The sequence below is a fragment of the Manihot esculenta genome, chromosome 7, assembly GCF_001659605.2.
Source record: "Manihot esculenta cultivar AM560-2 chromosome 7, M.esculenta_v8, whole genome shotgun sequence".
Lineage (NCBI taxonomy): Eukaryota > Viridiplantae > Streptophyta > Magnoliopsida > Malpighiales > Euphorbiaceae > Manihot > Manihot esculenta.
In genome coordinates, this window is record NC_035167.2 from 23350670 (window position 1) to 23369147 (window position 18478).

General features: G+C 34.6%; 1 protein-coding gene across 1 annotated transcript; it reads left to right on the top strand.

The window, feature by feature from the left end:
- Nucleotides 1–14131: 14131 nt before the first annotated feature.
- LOC110619124 (abscisic acid 8'-hydroxylase 4) lies at nt 14132–17407 on the top strand. The gene is made up of 9 exons (XM_021762373.2): nt 14132–14504; nt 14594–14915; nt 15161–15310; nt 15401–15649; nt 15801–15890; nt 16117–16195; nt 16349–16455; nt 16769–16887; nt 17007–17407. Exons 1-9 carry the CDS (start codon nt 14305–14307, stop codon nt 17134–17136), a joined length of 1446 nt encoding a protein of 481 aa, XP_021618065.1. The 5' UTR covers nt 14132–14304; the 3' UTR covers nt 17137–17407.
- The last annotated feature ends 1071 nt before the right edge of the window (nt 17408–18478 follow it).

Consider the following 18478-nt stretch of genomic DNA (forward strand, 5'->3'; position numbering starts at 1 on the left):
GGTTAGGCCACGTCTCCCTTGACTCATCTGCAAGCTTTTAATCAGCTCATGCAGAGGGTTGCTCGTTTGCAAGAGGTTTTGAAGGTTTTGAGAGAAAAGAGAGGTTTTGGTGGTTTGAAGCTTGTGAAGGGGATTTGCTGAGTTCAAGTTGGTCCTCTTTTAGTTTCAGGAGGTAAGAGAGGTCTTTCTATTTGTTTTATGGTTTTAACAGCTTTTAAAGAGGTTAAGGGTAGAGTTGCATGTTTAGGTTTTAGAGTTTAGTTTTGATGTTTTAATGGTGAAAGCATGATTATGTGTTGTGTTAGTTGTTTTGTTGGGGTTAATAGGTAGTTTGGGACCCCTTTGTGCATATACCAGAGTATATGTGAGTTGAGACGCTGAGTTATGCATATTAGAGTGTGTTGGAGAAGTTGTGCATGAGAGGAAGCACGGTTCTGCCTTCTGGAGAACCCAGCTTCGGCCGCCGAAATGAAGATTCGGCCGCCGAACCTCTTGTGGAGGTAGTTTCGGCTGCCTAAAGTTGCCTCCGAAAGAATGGACTTTCGGATCTGTCATGCACATTCGGCCGCCGAAGGTGCCGCCGAACATGCATGAGTTTCGGCTCTGGAGAGGACATTCGGCCGCCGAACCTGCTGCCGAATGTGTTCTGTCCAGCCTTCTTTTGCATGAGTTATGTGATTCTTTTCAGAGGTTTAGAGGGGATTATGGGGAATTGTTTAAGAGTTATTCAAAGTATGTGTGACACCTCATTCGAGTCCATTTGTGTAGGATTGGACCCGAGAATTCGAGGAGGTCATCAGAGTTAGAGATATCAGAGTCAGTACAGTATCTGCCAGAGGAGCAGAGGTGAGTGGAACTAAACTACATATTTTCTCTTGAGAAATGACACGATTCTAGCATGATCCACGCATCATAAACTGCCATGTTATGTATTAGGTTGTGTTGCATTAGAATTCACGAATATGATGCATTGCATATGTTGTTGTTCCTGTGGATGAATGTTGAATGATCCTTAGCCCTTGACAGAGAGCAGATACAGAGTTATGGCATGAGATAGCCATACCAGGTCGCCCCTGGATAGTCCAGGTCGCTCCTGGTACTATGAGTGAGACAGCTGGGCTGTCAGATCAGAGCTCAGAGAAGTCCAGGTGAGGCCTAATCGCCCCTGGCACAATTGGACCTGTTATGATATGAGGTGCTTAAGAGAAGTCCAGGTGAGGCCTAATCGCCCCTGGCAAGTTGGACATATTACTATATGTATACAGTAAAGGGCTATTGGTGACAAGTTCATCCTTGAGATGATATGTTTGTGATGTGATGCATTGCATGAAAACATGTAATTAATGAACTGTTTTACTGTTCCTCCTCACTGGGCTCTAGAGCTCATCCCACTCCCTTGACCCCAGTTTTGCAGGTTCTGAGATAACTATGGGAAGTCAAAGTCAGCAAGAGTACAGAGGAAAGTTATGCTTGAATGTATGTTGTAATAGCTTAGTGGACATGATGTAATTGAAAGATTAGTTGGAATATAATAGATAGACATGTACTGTCATATACTGGATAGACTTATGCTTTCCCTAGTATTATTGCTATAGTGTGATGTATGATTAATCCCTTGTACATGAATCCTGTTGTGCCATTATACAGGGTACAGTGAAACAGCAGCCGGCACAGTCTTCTGGTTCTAAGACCCCAGGTAGGGGTAAGTCAGATCCCTCTTCACAGGGTGCAGCAACTTCCAGTGGTAAGAAGTGGAGTGGTTCCACGCAGAAGTCGAGGAAGAATAAGTTCTGGAATAAGATTAAAGCAGGTCTGGGATTAGGCAGTGGCATGAGTTCAGGCTCAGAGGTACCAGTGTGTGGTAGGTGCGGTAAAGCGCACAGAGGAGTTTGTCGTTTGGGGATTACAGGATGTTACAGGTGCGGCCAGGAGGGACACATGGCTCGTGAGTGCCCTCAGGCATCTTTCACGGCACCATCCCAGCAGACAGCTCCAGCTAGCATGCCACAGCCACCAGCTTCAGCTATGACACAGGGCAGAGGCAGAGGGAGAGGGTCAGCCTCTTCATCTGCGGGTCCCAGAGGTGGAGGTCCGTCCGCTCCGGCGCGGATTTTCACGATGACACAGCAGGAGGCAAACACTTCTCACACCGTGGTTCTGTTCCACTCACCTCTGTCAACTGCTGAGCAGTCTCTGTAACTCTAACTCTGTGGGCCTCCTTGGTCTCTCGGGTCCGTACCTACACAGGTGGACTCAAATGAGGACCAAACTTACTTAAACATAACTCCTACTATCTCCCCAAAACCCCTCTAAAACATCATAGGCATGCATGGAAAAATGGGCAAAAGAAGGCTGGACTGGGCACTTTCGGCGGCTGGTTCGGCGGCCGAAACCTCCCTCCAGAGACGAAACTCATGCATGTTCGGCGGCACCTTCGGCGGCCGAAAGTCTCATCCAGAGACGAAACTCATGCACTTTCGGTGGCCAAACTCCCTCTTTCGGCGGCCGAAAGCCCCTTTCTCACCCAAAAGCCTAGCTTTCGGGGGCAAGGTTTGGCAGCCGAAACTGCCTCCACAAGGGGTTCGGCGGCCGAACCTTGCTTCGGCGGCCGAACCTGGATTCTCCAGAAAGGCAGAATCCGAGCACAACTCATGCTCTCAGCCTCCAAACTCCTATCAAACACCCAGAACATGCATACCAACACTTCTGAACTAACATATAACATATCTCATGCATATAGAGGCCTAAAACCTAGTTCAAGCCCCAAAAACAACAACAAAACGCATATGAGCAACATAGGCTCAAACTCATGCTTATACCCCAAAACATGCCATAAACTCACTAAAACTTCTTAAAACTTACTTTAAACATAAGGGGAGGTGAGGATCCATGCTTACCTCTTGAAGAACTAGAGGATTGATGATCCAAGCTTGGAGATAGGAGAAAACTCAATCAAACTCTCCAAGTGCTCAACTTTGCTTCCTTTTGCTCAAATCTCTAAAACAAAGCTCAACTCAAGTTAAAACATGCAAGATTTGAGGAAAACATGAGAAATCACACCAAGGAGAGCTTGAACCTACCTTTGACCCAAAAACAGAGTGTTTACCACTCAAGTCTCGGGCAAAGGGGCTTTTGTAGTGGCCAACCGACTCTTCCTTCGGCGGCCTAACGTGCATGCGAAACCATGCAACTTTCGGCGGCCGAACTTCACCTTCGGCGGCCGAACCTGGCTTTTGTCCCCTTGGCCTTTTCATTGCAAAACTCAATTTTCTTAACTCAAAACATGCAAACATGATAAAACACTTAAAAACATCTTAAAAACCTTTCTTATACCCTTAGGGCAAGCTCCGACATCCTCGAATCCCGACTTCCAACGGAAAATCCGCCGGAACGTAGGAATTCCGATACCGGGGTCTAGCCGGGTATTACACCTGTTTTACATTTCTTGATGAGAAATGTGTGAGTTAGGCTTAATGTATTGCTTCGATGAGATACCAGTGGGATGTGTTACAGATTAAAAGGGTTTCAATCCCTTAAAGTAGTCCCTGGTATAGGCCCTGAGGGCCATTTCAGATTGACATATCTGAGTAGCAGTAGTTAAGCCTACGGAGTGTTACAGGATTGTTGAGTCATTTTATCTCATGTATGGGATTATCAGGTACACAGAGAGTATAGTCGGCTTACTACGGGTCCCGGCGGCCTTAAGCCGATCTGGATCCTAGTGCCAGTGATGGTTCGGGCCGTTACAGAGGGGTACCGGTTTCCGGGTCGTTACATAGGCCATACTGGTGGCATGACCTAGTCGACGCGCGTCCTTGATGCGCGTTATTGCTGGGCTTTGTTTTGCGGTGAAGCTGGTCATTAATGCCACGGTTTCAGATTTTAGCAATCGCCTGGAACCGTGCGGCACTTGACTTGAACACCTTCAAGCCAAGTCAGCCTTAAGAATCACCCAATTATCCTATGAACATGAATATCCTGATTAGTCAAGGTTATATAAGCCAACTATGAAGCCAACAGGCAGCATTCCATTAGAAGCCTCACAGTAGGCACAAAAGATAAGAACTGAACATGAGAATTCATGAATAGGCTACTTATTTTATTACAGGGGCAAAATAGTAATTATACATCATCATCAATGCAATCGTTACAATAATTCTCACCTCCCTTGTAGACAGGGGGAACGGTCTACAAGGAGTGAAGGCACAACTTGGATCTCCGTAGGCCTACGATAGCCAACTGGGCCCAGCCCCAGCTGGAGGCCAACTAGTCGCTCCCCCCTAAAGAGCCTTAGGAACAACTTGGCTTGTGGCAGGAGGAGACATCAACATGTCTCATATGACACCCCCCTAAAATAAATACATAAAAAGGAATTACAACAAATTGTCTCGGCCCTTATCTTCCTACTAATTTCTACTACTTTATCCCAATATGGCTTTCTAGAAACTCCAATGTTGGAAAATTACAGTTTTGGTCCCTGAAAACTCTATGACCTTGACAATTAGCGTTGGTCGTTCTTGTCGGAACCGATAGAAGAAATCATTCTCCTTTTCGACTCTCGTCGATGAAGTAGACCAAAGTGAGCCTCGCATGTTCCATCGATCTCCTTGAGTTCGCCGTCGTCAGTTCGGCCAGCCGATAGGAGCACAACTGTTGCGCGAACCACCGAAAGTCGAGATGCGACAGGGCTGGGCTAGTGATTGGCTGTGAATAACTCAATAGGGTGGCGACAGCTGGGGCTTCTTCCTCAAGGTAGACGGTGAGTTTGTCAAATTACGATTTGGTTCCTGTAACTTTTAAAAGTTTTCAAGAAAGTATTTTTGGGCTGAAAATTTAATTTAAAATTATTTTCGGTCTATAAATTAAATGGTTATTTAATTTAAAATGATTTTTATTAATCTGAGCTATTTAAGTATTTTGACAGTAATTAAAATTAATTTTGTGTATTTTTTAATTTGATTAGAAACATGAATAAAATTATTTTATTTATTAAATTAATTTTAAAAATTAATGATATTAAATTTAATTTTATAATTTACTGTTAAAATTAATTTTTTAATATAATAAAGGGTCTAAATAAAATTATTTTATTCATAAATTATTTTTCTTCGACACTAAAATTAAAATATTAAATTGTTTAATTTTTAATTTTTAATTTTAGCATACAAAATTAATAATAAATATAAAATAAAGTAATGGTTAATTTATATGCATTTAATATAATTTATTTATATGATGGATGGTTATGGATAAATTTTAAAAAAACCCAATGTGTATGGATGAATAATTGGATCATTTTGATAATTTTTAAATAAGGCACGTGTTTTCTGCCTTTTCTTTTTATTTTGGATCGTAAAATTATCTTCTCATCTACCTCCCCTTGAATGTAATTTAAAATTTCTTATTTCAATTATTTAATTATTATATAATTAAGATATGTAGATAGGATTATTTTTGTAGACTCAAGAAGAAAAGGAAACATGAAAAATTACATGGAATATCGAATATGGTACAATGGAAGAGCCCTTTTGACTTATGAAGATCAAAGAAGTTGCCACCTATATTTTTAAACCATCAAGTTCACTTTATGTGTCACAGCCCGGCCTTCCTCTGGGTCCGGCACTGTTACCGCTCACGGCCCAGGGCTATCCCTCGCCTGGCCTCTTTGCCACCTCGGGCTTTCCACTGGCGTCGTGAGCAGCTCTTAACATCCCCTCACCCTCACGGGATCCGGGCAGGATTTGTCCCCTTGGGTTCTCGTCAAACGCATCCTTCCCCAAGTGGATTTGGCCCAAATTTCCCTTAGGAAATTAGGTCGCCTCCCCCACTGCTCGAACCCTTGACCTCCCACTTTAAGGGAATAGTCTGGTGAGAGTGAGTACCAATTGTGCCAATGGAACAATTGGTACTCACTCTCACCAGACTATTCCCTTAAAGTGGGAGGTCAAGGGTTCGAGCAGTGGGGGAGGCGACCTAATTTCCTAAGGGAAATTTGGGCCAAATCCACTTGGGGAAGGATGCGTTTGACAAGAACCCAAGGGGACAAATCCTGCCCGGATCCCGTGAGGGTGAGGGGATGTTAAGAGCTGCTCACGACGCCAGTGGAAAGCCCGAGGTGGCAAAGAGGCCAGGCGAGGGATAGCCCTGGGCCGTGAGCGGTAACAGTGCCGGACCCAGAGGAAGGCCGGGCTGTTACATAAAAGAATGTAATACCCGGCTAGACTCCGGTATCGGGATCCCTACCGTCCGGTGGGACCTCGGATGTCGGAAACCTCTGGAAGGGTAAAACTATGATTTTATGAAGTGTTTTCATGTATTTCAATGGTTTTAAGTATGAGCCGGGACCCGTAGCACCGGTAACGGGTCGGATTTCCGGGTCGTTACATTATGGCTCAAGGAAATTGTTTTTAAAATGTCCATAATCATCCAATTAGAATGGCATGTTAGGGGGTGTATGTTTATATATGCGATATGTATGATATACAACAATAATGGCTATGCATGAGATCTTAATAGAAATCTTATGATTAACATCACTAATTAAAATTTTAAATATATATTAAGAATATGATGGCTTACTACCCATTGTTATAGTATAAAATTAGAGTTCGAGTTATATTAACTTGTTGGGAAAATCCAAGGGTAATTTCACCCCAATATATTTAGTGTTATAAAATATTTAGTATTTTTGAATAATGGTTCTACTTAACTAAATTGCTTAATTTGGATGGGCAAACCCATATTCATGTAAATTTAGGAAAATAGTTAGGCATAACATATAAGATATGATAAATATAAAAAGTTATCACCAAATTGATTTAGGAGTCACATAGGGATGTGATTGATAAATTATGTTATCTACCTAATTTAACTTATAATAATTTATTGTGTAAACCCAAGGTTATTTAAATTAAATTGGATCCTAATCTACTAGGAGATCTACCCCTGGATTTTCTAAATTAATAGATAGAGCTATTAATTTGAATAAAATAGTGGGAGAATAATTAATAATTAAAGACCTTATCTAATAATTAGAAAAATATATGAGACTAATATTAAATATCTCTACATGAATAGAATCTAGTTTTACTATGAGTAAATTATCTATCCCTGCATAACATACTTGATACTAACAAATTAACTAAACTGAACTTTTTGGATTGGTATCGTAATTTGAGGATGGTTCTCAAGCAAGAAAAGATGTTATATGTTCTCGATCAAGACATACCTAATGCTCTTGATGAGAATGCTAGTGATAATATTAAAGACAAGTACAATCATCATATTGATGATGATGTGCAAGTTACATGTGTGATGTTAACTAACATGAGTCTCGACCTTCAAGTATATTTATGATTCAGGAAAGGAGAGGTGGACCTACGAGTGGCAAGTGGAGCAAGGGTTGCTACATTAGCTGTAGGAACTTATTATTTGCCTTTACCTTCTCGCTTAGTTTTAGAATTGAATAATTGCTATTATGTTCTAACACTTTGCAAAAACTTTATTTCAGTTTCATTTTAGCCTTGCATAATGGATTCAAGTTTATTATTGAGAATAATACTTGTCCTTTTTATAATAAATGAGCTTATTATGGAACTGAAATTTATATATATGGTCTATATAATATTTTTTCTAAAAATTATATTCTCCATATACAAGAGACTCAAATTAGATAATCAACTTCTATTTCAATTTTGGCATTGTAGACTTGGTCACATAAATAAAATAAGAATCATTAAGTTACACAAAAATGGATATTATGATCCATTTGATTATGAATCATATGAAACTTATGAAGTTTGTTTAATAGGTAAAACGACCAAAATACCTTTTAAAGGAAAAGATGAACGGTCACAAGAATCATTAGGTCTTATATATATAAATGTATATGGACCAATGAATACCTAAGCTATAGGTGGATACTCATATTTCATTACATAACTATACTAGATATGGTTATATATATTTAATGAAATACAAATTTGAATCATTTGAAAAGTTAAAAAAAATTCAAATCTAAAGTTGAAAAAATGACTGACAAAGTATTAAATCACTTAGATCTAATCGAGGTAGTGAATATTTGAGTCAAGAGTTTCGTGATTATCTAATAGAAAATATGATTCTCTCACAATGGACTTCACCTAGTACACCACAATACAATGAAGTTTCAGAAAGGAACGATCCATGACGAGTCTTGCAGATTTACCTCTATCCTTTTGGGGAAATGCCTTGCAAATCGCAATATACCTTCTTAATAAGAGTTTCACCCAAAATTTATTGATAAGACCCCATATGAGATATGGACTAACGAGAGGCTGGTCTTATCAAACATTTGGAGATGTGATGCTTATGTGAAGTTTCTGGTATATGATAAGCTGGGAGCTAAGTCAGATAAATGTGAGTTCGTGGGATATTTAAAAGAAACAATTGGATATTACTTCTATTATCCCATTGAGAAAAGGTATTTATCACAAAACATGTTATCTTTCTAAAAAGACATTTCTTTTGAAAGAAACAATAGGAGGCAAATAGAACTTGAAGAAGTTCAAGAACCACGGACAGACATCTAAATGAAATCGAAACTAGAAACTTTAATGTCTACTGTGGAAACACAAGTTAAAGCACCACCACAAAGATCTATTAGGACAAGTCGTGCTCCAATAAGATTAGACTTTCTTGTGGAGACTCATAATGATATTTCACTCATACAAGATGAGACTAACAGCTATGAAGAATCAATGTTTGACATTGATTCTTCAAATTGGCTTGAAGCAATAAAATCTTAAATGGATTCCATGTACATTAACTAAGTATGGATTTTGGTTGATGCACCAAAAGGAATAAAATCCATTGGGTGCTAGAGGATTTTTAAGAGAAAAACTGACATGGAAGGCAATGTACAAACGTACAAAGCTAAGCTAGCTGCTAAAGGTTATAGACAAAGACAAGTGTTGAGTTTCATAAAACCTTTTTACCAATAGCTATGCTTAAATCCATAAGGATTTTACTTGCAATAGCAGCATACTATGATTATGAAATTTGGAAAATGGATGTCAAAATAGCATTCCTGAATGGGAATCTTTTTGAGGATGTGTACATGAAACAACTTGAAGGTTTTGAATCCAAGAAATTTTCTAATAAAGTATGCAAATTGCAAAGGTCCATTTATGGACTTAATCAAACTTCGCGGAGTTGGAACATCCATTTTGACGAAACAGTCAAACAGTTTGATTTTGTCAAAAGTATAGATGAACCTTGTGTATACAAGAAGATTAGTGGGAGTGGAGTTGTATTTTTTATTTTATATATAGATGACATATTAATAATAGGAAATGGTATTCCATTACTACAAATCTGTAAAGATTTAGTTGTCCAAGAAGTTCTTCATGAAGGATTTAGGGAAGCCATTAAGATCTATAGAGATGGATCTAAAAGGTTGCTTGGATTATCCAAATCCACTTAAATTAACTAAAATGGTTTAGTATGGAGGAATCTAAGAAATGATTCCTGACTATATCATTTGAAGGGACTAATGAACCCAAAGTTCATGGATATTCGAATTCGAATTTTCAATCAGATTTTGATAATAACAAATCTCAATCTATTACAATTTAACTCTAAATGGTGGAGCAGTGAGTTGGAAAAGTTTCAAACTAGATATCACTGTAGATTCTATGATAAAAGTTAAGTACACTTCTGTTTCCTAGGCAGCAAAGGAGATAATTTTGGATCAAAAAGTTAATTTTTGAACTTGTGTGGTTCCTAGCATAGTTAATCTAGTTACAATGAACTATGATAACAATGGAGCCATTACATAAGCAAAGGAACCCATGTCTCATTAAAGATATAAGTATATACTTAGATAATTGCAAATGATTAGATAGATCATTGAAAGGAATGATATGGAGATAAAGTGAGTTCCACTAACGAGAATCTTAAAGATTTTCTTACTAAGGCGTTGTTCCAGTAGAAACATAATCCATGCATTTATACTTATAGGATAAGTTACATGGGTAATTGCCTTTAGTGCAAGTGGGAGACTGTTAGTAATATACCCTACAACCAATCTGTTGGTTATAGTTGGATATTATTCTTCATATATTTTAAATATTTAAATACGTTATATAAATATTATTATTTATTTTTAGTATTAATTTAATTCAACTTCGAGTAAAGACAAAGTCCATAAGACTATATTACTGTGCAAAGAAAATTATAATGTGGTTATAATTGTGAGATTCCTACTGCACTTAAGTAGTTTCTCTAAATGTTCCTGACCGATGTTCTTATCATGATTGGACAATAATTAGAGCTGTTAAGACTGATATATATTATATTATTTCCTTTTAAAGGAAGCAATTGATCTCATAGGTTGAAATATATGAAATATCTAGAATTAATGTGTAGATGTTTATTTTATAAATAAGTGCACTGAACTGACCCCATGAGAAATCCATATGGAAAATAACTTGTGTTTATGGATTACTCAAGTGATGGTTGTGTAAGTGATCTTTTGACTTGAAATCAATAAATAATCTTATATAGAGACTTTTATGTTTTGATTTATCTTACATGTTACTTGATTCATGAGTAACAAATGCGGATGAATTGGATATATTAAGAACTATATTAAGGTGTTTATGTGATTGAGATAGGATTTATCACCTTAGGTTAAATTAGGGAATGTCCCATTTATTCTCTGCTAGCATTAATCATAAAATCTTTGCGTAAGGTGGAATGAAATTAGTAAATGAGATTTGAAATTTAATTCATTCGGTCAATGGCTAATACATAATAACTAATCTGATTTCATAGTGCAGACATGTTCTATATATCAAATGTTAAATCGAAACATTTATAATGAAGATATATTAATTACACTAACAAACCATGCACTAAAATGTTAAGTCAAACCACTTTTGACATTCTGAATATTTGGATAATCTGGACATTTTGCTAGACAATGTTCTTGATGTTCAAATTAATTAATTCGTTAATTATATTTGTTACTAATATATTTAAAACAATGGGTCACACATATAAAAAATTGCATGAGAAAATAAAACGAGAAGTCAAATCAAGTAGAACTTGATTGCATATAAATTGACATTGGGATAAAATTGCAATTTGAAAGAATTATGATTTTGATCTAATTAATTAAGTAGAGACTTAATTAAAATTGTCTAAAATTTATATGACATATTTATTAAAATTCTAGATCATAGTTGTAATTTATTTATTTAATTAGTTAAATAAATAAATGAATACTATTATACCAAATCCTAAAGTTTTAGTAGAAAATGGTATATTATGAGAACTTGTACTTCTTGTAGAAACCTTTTGAGAGCCTCCAGAATATTTGTTGGAAAGGCAGAGAGTAAGCACTCAAAATCTTTTCCCCTTCCCAATTCCTTAGAACTATTTTAAGATTTTTCGATTGTTATTCTGTGTGGATATCGTTAGAGACCGGACACTCAGACGGTTTGTAGTTTGCAACAATCCAATCAAGACGAACGATTTCGTGTTTTGCTGTAAGGAAAATAAAAGGTATTTATTTTTTCTTTAAATATTATTACTTTTTTCGTTTAAATATGATCTATGTTGGTGAAAATTTTTATTTTTTTTTTCTTTCATTGCGTTCAATCCAATTGAAACCCAATATCATATTTATGAATTAATGTTTATGGCTAGCTCAAAATGGAGATCGAGATTGGAAAGTCAATCATTGAGATGCTGAAGATTACTTCCTTTACTTCACTTTTTCTTTCTCATACTTTTTCTTTAAAATTTTTTATACATCTTTTTGGGTTTTCATCCTCGAATTATTTCTCTTTACCAAAGAAGTTTCAACATTTGTGTCTCTTATCGTAGCGTGTCTCCAAGATAGCACTTGTGCATTTCCACCTGCAGTGCCCATTAATATAATGCCTTGCTTTTCTTTGCTCATTAATAGAATGCCTTGCTTTTCTTTTCTAAAAGATATATGTATTATATTACTTTTATTAATAACTCTCGATCATAATAAAATATTAATAAGAACAACACATTTTCCAAATCAAATATACATGGTATTTGAAAAAAATAGGATATTACAAAAGGAGATGGATAAAGTTGGTAGAACAAAATGGACACGTTGACCCATTATGATTAACTCTTAAGACTTTGCTGGCGTACTTGCTTTTTATTCTGGAAGGGGCAACTCCTTAGTTGAAACCATCTCTCCCCCTTATTCCTTCAATCCCTTTTGTCATTCAGCTAGAAAACGCCTTAACAGGGTTTTCATTCTCCTTTTATTTAGGATGTCCTTTTCGAGTTTTGATGTTACATAACATCTACCCAAGGAAAGGCACAAGTTATCATTACGATGAAGTACGACATGGCAAGAACCAGCCATGTAGGAAAAATGATCTATTCTGAGGAAGCAAGATCCAAACACCACAAACACCCAAATCATCACCAAAAGACTCACCCTTCCCTCGTCAAGGCGAGTCTCGACACAAAGTTATTGTTGTGAAGCAGAGCCTAGCATATCTCTATTATACCTGTGATCACAGAATTTCCACCTATTAGTTGGAAATGTTCCATATCAAGCAGACAAACACATTACCGCCGGATTATTAGAAAAATACCACATGAATTGTAGAGACAAAGATACGCTATTCGAAAATACTAAAAACTCTCAGTAGTTCATTACATTTTCTCTACTCGACGAAATACTGACTTGAACGTCGGAATAACTACCGTAGGCACCCACTACCACCTCACTTTTTCTTCCTGCTCTAACCAATCACAACGCAATCCCATTCTGCCCACGTCATCAATCTAATCTCATTAACATCATTTGGTTTCGTTGTTAGGAAATCTATTGAATTCCCTTTATTCATTTGGATTATGACTAGTTTCCTACTCTTTTTCTCTCCCTTCACTATCAAAATGGCCCGTAGTTCTAGAACTGTTGCTAATGTTGTTATCAATGAGGGAGTCATCATTTTTTCTGCTCCTGACGATAGAGAGAACACACTCCTAGCGATCAATGAAGCAAATCTCAATAATTTAAACAATTAACAAATACTCCAGTATATCCAAAGATTACATAGATTACAAAAATAAATATTATCATATTTTACAATTAGATTTAAAAAATAGATAATAGTAAATTATTTATTATTTTTTATTCAATAAAAATAAAGGTAATTTATAATAAATATAATTATAAGTATTTTAAGTAATTTTATTATTTGTACTTCTCTCACTTTCATATATAGTATAAATTATATATAAAAGGAAAAATAATAAAAATATATATAAATTTATTAATAATAATGATTTAATTAAATCAATATTAAAATTATTATTTTATTTCTAAATATAATATATTATAAAAAAATTTTGATTCTCAATATAAAGTACTTATTTTTATAGTTTTATATATATATTTTTTTGTTTAATTCATTATTTTTTTTAAAAATATAATTTAATTTATAATAAAATTTAAATGTTAAAAAAATATTTTCTATAAATAAAATTTAATCAAGAATTTCGTCAATTAATTTAAATTTAAATAGACTAATAATATAATTAAAAAATTAAATTAAAAATTTTTAAATAATAAAAATTGTAATTATTTTTTAAAAAAATTAATTTAACTTATAATAAAATTTTAATACAAATAATTTAAATATTTAGAGATTTTTTTATGATAAAATTTAATCAGACTATAATTTAAATGTTAAAAGATTTCTTCAATCAATTTAAATTTAAATAGAATATTAATATAATTAAATTAAAAAAATTTGAAAAATAATAAAATTATAATTAATAAAAACATAGTAGGATAATTTAAGAAATTATCTAGTATAGATATACAACACATTCACATAGACTGCTTCTATTGCATAATGATGTTTACCTATATAAATGAATGTACGTAAATCCAGTGGAGGTAAACGTTTGCTAAATTGGCTTTATCAGTTCTAAATCATGTGTATGCTATTTTGAAATCTAAATCTTGTAAGTAACACGTGTGGTTCTATTGCTGTCCATTAATGTTGGGCATACATGAATCCCAATTCGTTTGCTAAATTCACATCACTAGCTTCCAAAAAAATATTTTGTCACCACTTATCCCTTATTCTATATAAGCACCAATCCTCCTTGCTCTCTTCCACTGATAACTTCCACATTAGCTTCATCTATCCAACATATATCCTTCTTTCACTACCAAAACCGATTCAGGGAGAGAGAGAGAAGGGGGAGAGAGAGTGACTAGAAAGAGAGAGAAAGAGAAAGAAGTTGCACATTTGCATGGAGATTGCTTTCGTTTTAGTATACATATGCCTCTTTCTCTCTAGTCTACTCTCTTATCCCTTCATCAAGAAGAAAACAGGGGTATCTAAACCAAGAGCTAAGCTCCCTCCAGGTTCAATGGGTTGGCCTTATGTAGGTGAAACTCTACAATTGTACTCTCACGACCCAAATGTCTTCTTTGCAGCAAAGCAAATAAGGTTCATATACTATTCTTATTCTTACTGTTATTATTATTACTATTATCCCTTTGAATGGGGTTTACCAACTTTTATCCCTTTATTTTCAGATATGGAGAAATATTCAAAACACATATACTTGGGTGCCCTTGTGTCATGCTAGCTAGTCCTGAGGCTGCAAGGTTTGTGCTGGTTACCCACGATCACTTGTTCAAGCCTACTTACCCCAAAAGCAAAGAAAGGCTAATTGGACCTTCAGCTCTCTTTTTTCACCAAGGGGAGTACCATTATCACCTTAGGAAGCTAGTTCAAGGTTCATTATCTCCAGACACAATCCGCAAACTAATCCCAGATATCGAATCAATGACCATTTCTGCCTTGGAATCATTGGCTGATAGCCGTATCATCAACACCTTCCAAGAGATGAAGAAGGTTTGCTGATGAACTTGAATAATCATTAAGTACCCAAAATAGAAAAAGAAAAGGAAAAGTTTTCATCAAATTTGAAGCACATATGACTAAAATACCCTTTTGGTTATCTATTTAGTAATAATATGGGACTTCAATTCTGCTGTCTCATTCAATTAATGGTTTTCACAGGATTTATTGATTCTTAATTAGCTTTCTGTGTACTTTATGTTCTTCTGATCTTGGGTTTGTCTTTTGACCCTCCTCAGATTTCTTTCCAAGTAGGTATCCTCTCTGTCTTTGGTCTATTAGACAGCAACTACAGAGAAAAGCTAAATGAGAACTACCACATAATGGATAAGGGTTACAATTCTTTTCCAACAAACATTCCTGGAACTGCCTATCATAAAGCTCTCTTGGTAAGAGATATTTTAGAACCTTAATCAGTAGTGATTTTATCAAATAATTTCGACTTATCATGATTTTTTTTAAAAAAAAAATCATCAAAGGCAAGGAAAAGACTTGATCAAATCCTGGGTGAGATCATCTGTGAAAGGAAGGAAAAAAGACTGCTAGAGAAGGATCTCTTGGGTCGTTTTCTCAACTTCAAAGATGAAAATGGGCAAACTTTAAGTGAAGATCAGATTTCTGATAACATTATAGGAGTACTTTTTGCAGCTCAAGATACTACAGCCACTGCTCTAACATGGATTCTCAAATACCTTCATGATCACCACAAACTCTTAGAAGCTGTTAAGGTAAGACATTCACCCAAAAAACATGGAAGAAATTAAACCCAATTAATATATATGGCTGATACACATTATCACGTGCTCAATTACTGGAAAATCACCAGGGATTAGTTATCTTGGTAATTATTAAATAACCACGTCTCTTTATATCTTACAGGCTGAGCAAATGGCAATATATGAAGCAAATAATGGAGGAAAGAATTCCTTGACATGGGCACAAACAAGGAATATGCCACTTACATATAGGGTAAGAACTGAAAATACCAGTAAAAAATACAGTAATTAAAATTATTTTTAAAATTTTAAGAATCATATTAACACCAGTAATTTTTTTTTATGTAATTTTATTAATAATTTTTTTTAATATTGTAAACAAACAATAAAAATTAAATTACTTTTCAGTATGAAAAATATTTTTTAGAAGCGTTAGTGATACGGGCTTAAACTCTAATAATATATATCTGAATCTGCAGGTTGTATTAGAGAGTTTAAGAATGGCGAGCATTATATCTTTCGCCTACAGGGAAGCAATAATTGATGTTGAATATAAGGGTAAGTGCATGATCTAGAAGATTCTGACTTTATTGATTCCATTCAGAGAGGGATATTGCCATATCCTCACAATTATTATTTTTTCTATTTTCTTTTTTTAAAAAAAAAAATAATAATAATAATACATGTGTATGTTTATCTATACATGTGTAGGATATTTAATACCAAAAGGGTGGAAGGTGATGCCACTGTTCAGGAACATTCATCACAATCCAGAAATTTTTACTGATCCTCATATTTTTGACCCATCAAGGTTTGAGGTATGCACAAAAATAATAATTTAATTTATTTAAATTTAATAATTTGTGAGAATTTAAATTCTTCTAATTTTAATATTTGTAATAATTTATTTTTTAATATTTAATTTAAAATTAATAGAAATATTATTTTATTAACAAAGTTTAGTATTGAAAAAAATAGAAACTAATGTAAGATTGGATAAATCTCAAGAATTATACTATAAATGACTCTTTTTATCAGGTATACAGATATACAGGTGTTTGTAAGCCATTGGTCAGTAAAAAGTGTACAAGTTTCTAATCCAGTTTGTGGGTGGATGTTTGATAAATGCAGGTTTCTCCAAAACCCAATACCTTCATTCCATTTGGCAATGGAGTCCATGCTTGTCCTGGAAATGAACTTGCCAAGCTTGAGATGCTGATCTTGATACACCATCTAGTAACCAAATTCAGGTATATCTTTAAAATGATTTTTTCTTTTTATTTTATTTTTCATATAAGTTAATAATGTTTTTTTTTTTTTGTGGGGTCCTGAAATAGGGGATTTGACAAATGTGTTATTATGGTGGCAGGTGGGAAGTGGTGGGAACAGTGGAGGGAGTTCAGTATGGTCCATTTCCAGTCCCCCAACAAGGACTCCCAGCCAGATTTTGGCAAGAATCAACTACTCTTAAACAAGATTACCTGCCCTTGTTGCATTAGTGTCATCCCTTAATAATTATACTTTCTTATTGAAAATTTTTATTATTACCATTTCCCTACACCTCTAATCCTACCCCATTGTTTTATTCATGGGGTCCCATCCCTAAAATTTTCACCTTATTGTTACATTTACTAGTAACTGTAAGTGCAATGTTAATCCTCTTGAGGATGCATATGCAATGAAAATGTATTACTAGCTTTTACCTTTATAAGAAATTGTTCTCTAGTGTACTCCCTCCTTAAGACTTTGTTTAGAAAAATTCGTTTAATATCATGCATTTTTTTTTCTTTTAACATAAATATCCTTTAAATTAAAAAATGTTTTTTTTATTTTTATATATGAGAATTAATAAAATAAATCCTTGGAAAAAAATTGGTGATTCAAACATTCAACTAAATTCATAATTCCATTAGAAATTGAAAACTCAATTTACCTCTCCAATGATTTTTTAGTAAATTAGAAATTGATTTTGAATTTATATCATGGCCTATCAATCAATTATAGAATAATTTTTATCCATGGTTGTTGAAGTTTTATGAGTATTTCGCTACACTCACTTAATTTTAGGTTGTTTCACAAAAGTCACTTATGTTTTAATTGTAGTTTAAAACAGTTATTATTAAAATTCGATGAAATCTTAAATAAATTGTATACGTGGCTTATTTTATATGGATTAAAATGTAAAAAAAATCTTCTCAAAATTAGATTAGAAATCTTTACTTAATTTGATTTATCTAATTATTTTAGTAAATATCAATAAAATCAAATCAAACAAAAACCACTTGTAATATATTGTTTTGGCCTCTGTGTATAAATATCCTAATTCTAAATTTCTCTACCCTTTCGTCATTCATCTTTTGCTTAGTCCTAAATCAAGATATGATGCTCTTTTTCTCTAATACTATACAACAATTTGTCAAAATAAATCGTAAGGGTTACGTGACAAGAACATAATAAGTGAAAAATGTGGTTTCACGCGAAGAAAAAAACACCTGAACACTTCAAATACTTGGTTTATCATCAATATGCGCCCTCCCCTAGATAGGACGAGTCCCAGTACAAAGTTACCGTTATAGGTATAGTCCAGCGTATCCCCATTACACCTATAATCGCAGGATTATTAACCTATTAGCTGGTGTATCAAGCAGCTGGCCATATTATCGTCGAATTATTAAAAAATACTATATTTATCTCTATCTTCTTACAATATAAAATAAAAAGAATGACAGAGATAAAGGTACGCTATACTCTTACACTACTAAAGTTCTAAACAATTTATCGCATTTGCCCTATTCTTTAATATACTAACTTGAAACTGTCGTGAGCACTCACTATGTCACA

Bases quoted from the DNA above. Each gene is read 5' to 3' on its own strand.
- LOC110619124 (XM_021762373.2), top strand. From the start codon at position 14,305: ATGGAGATTGCTTTCGTTTTAGTATACATATGCCTCTTTCTCTCTAGT. The intron at 14,505-14,593 runs GTTCATATACTA...CTTTATTTTCAG, and splicing joins TTTGCAGCAAAGCAAATAAG to ATATGGAGAAATATTCAAAA. The intron at 16,456-16,768 runs GTATGCACAAAA...TGATAAATGCAG, and splicing joins TTGACCCATCAAGGTTTGAG to GTTTCTCCAAAACCCAATAC.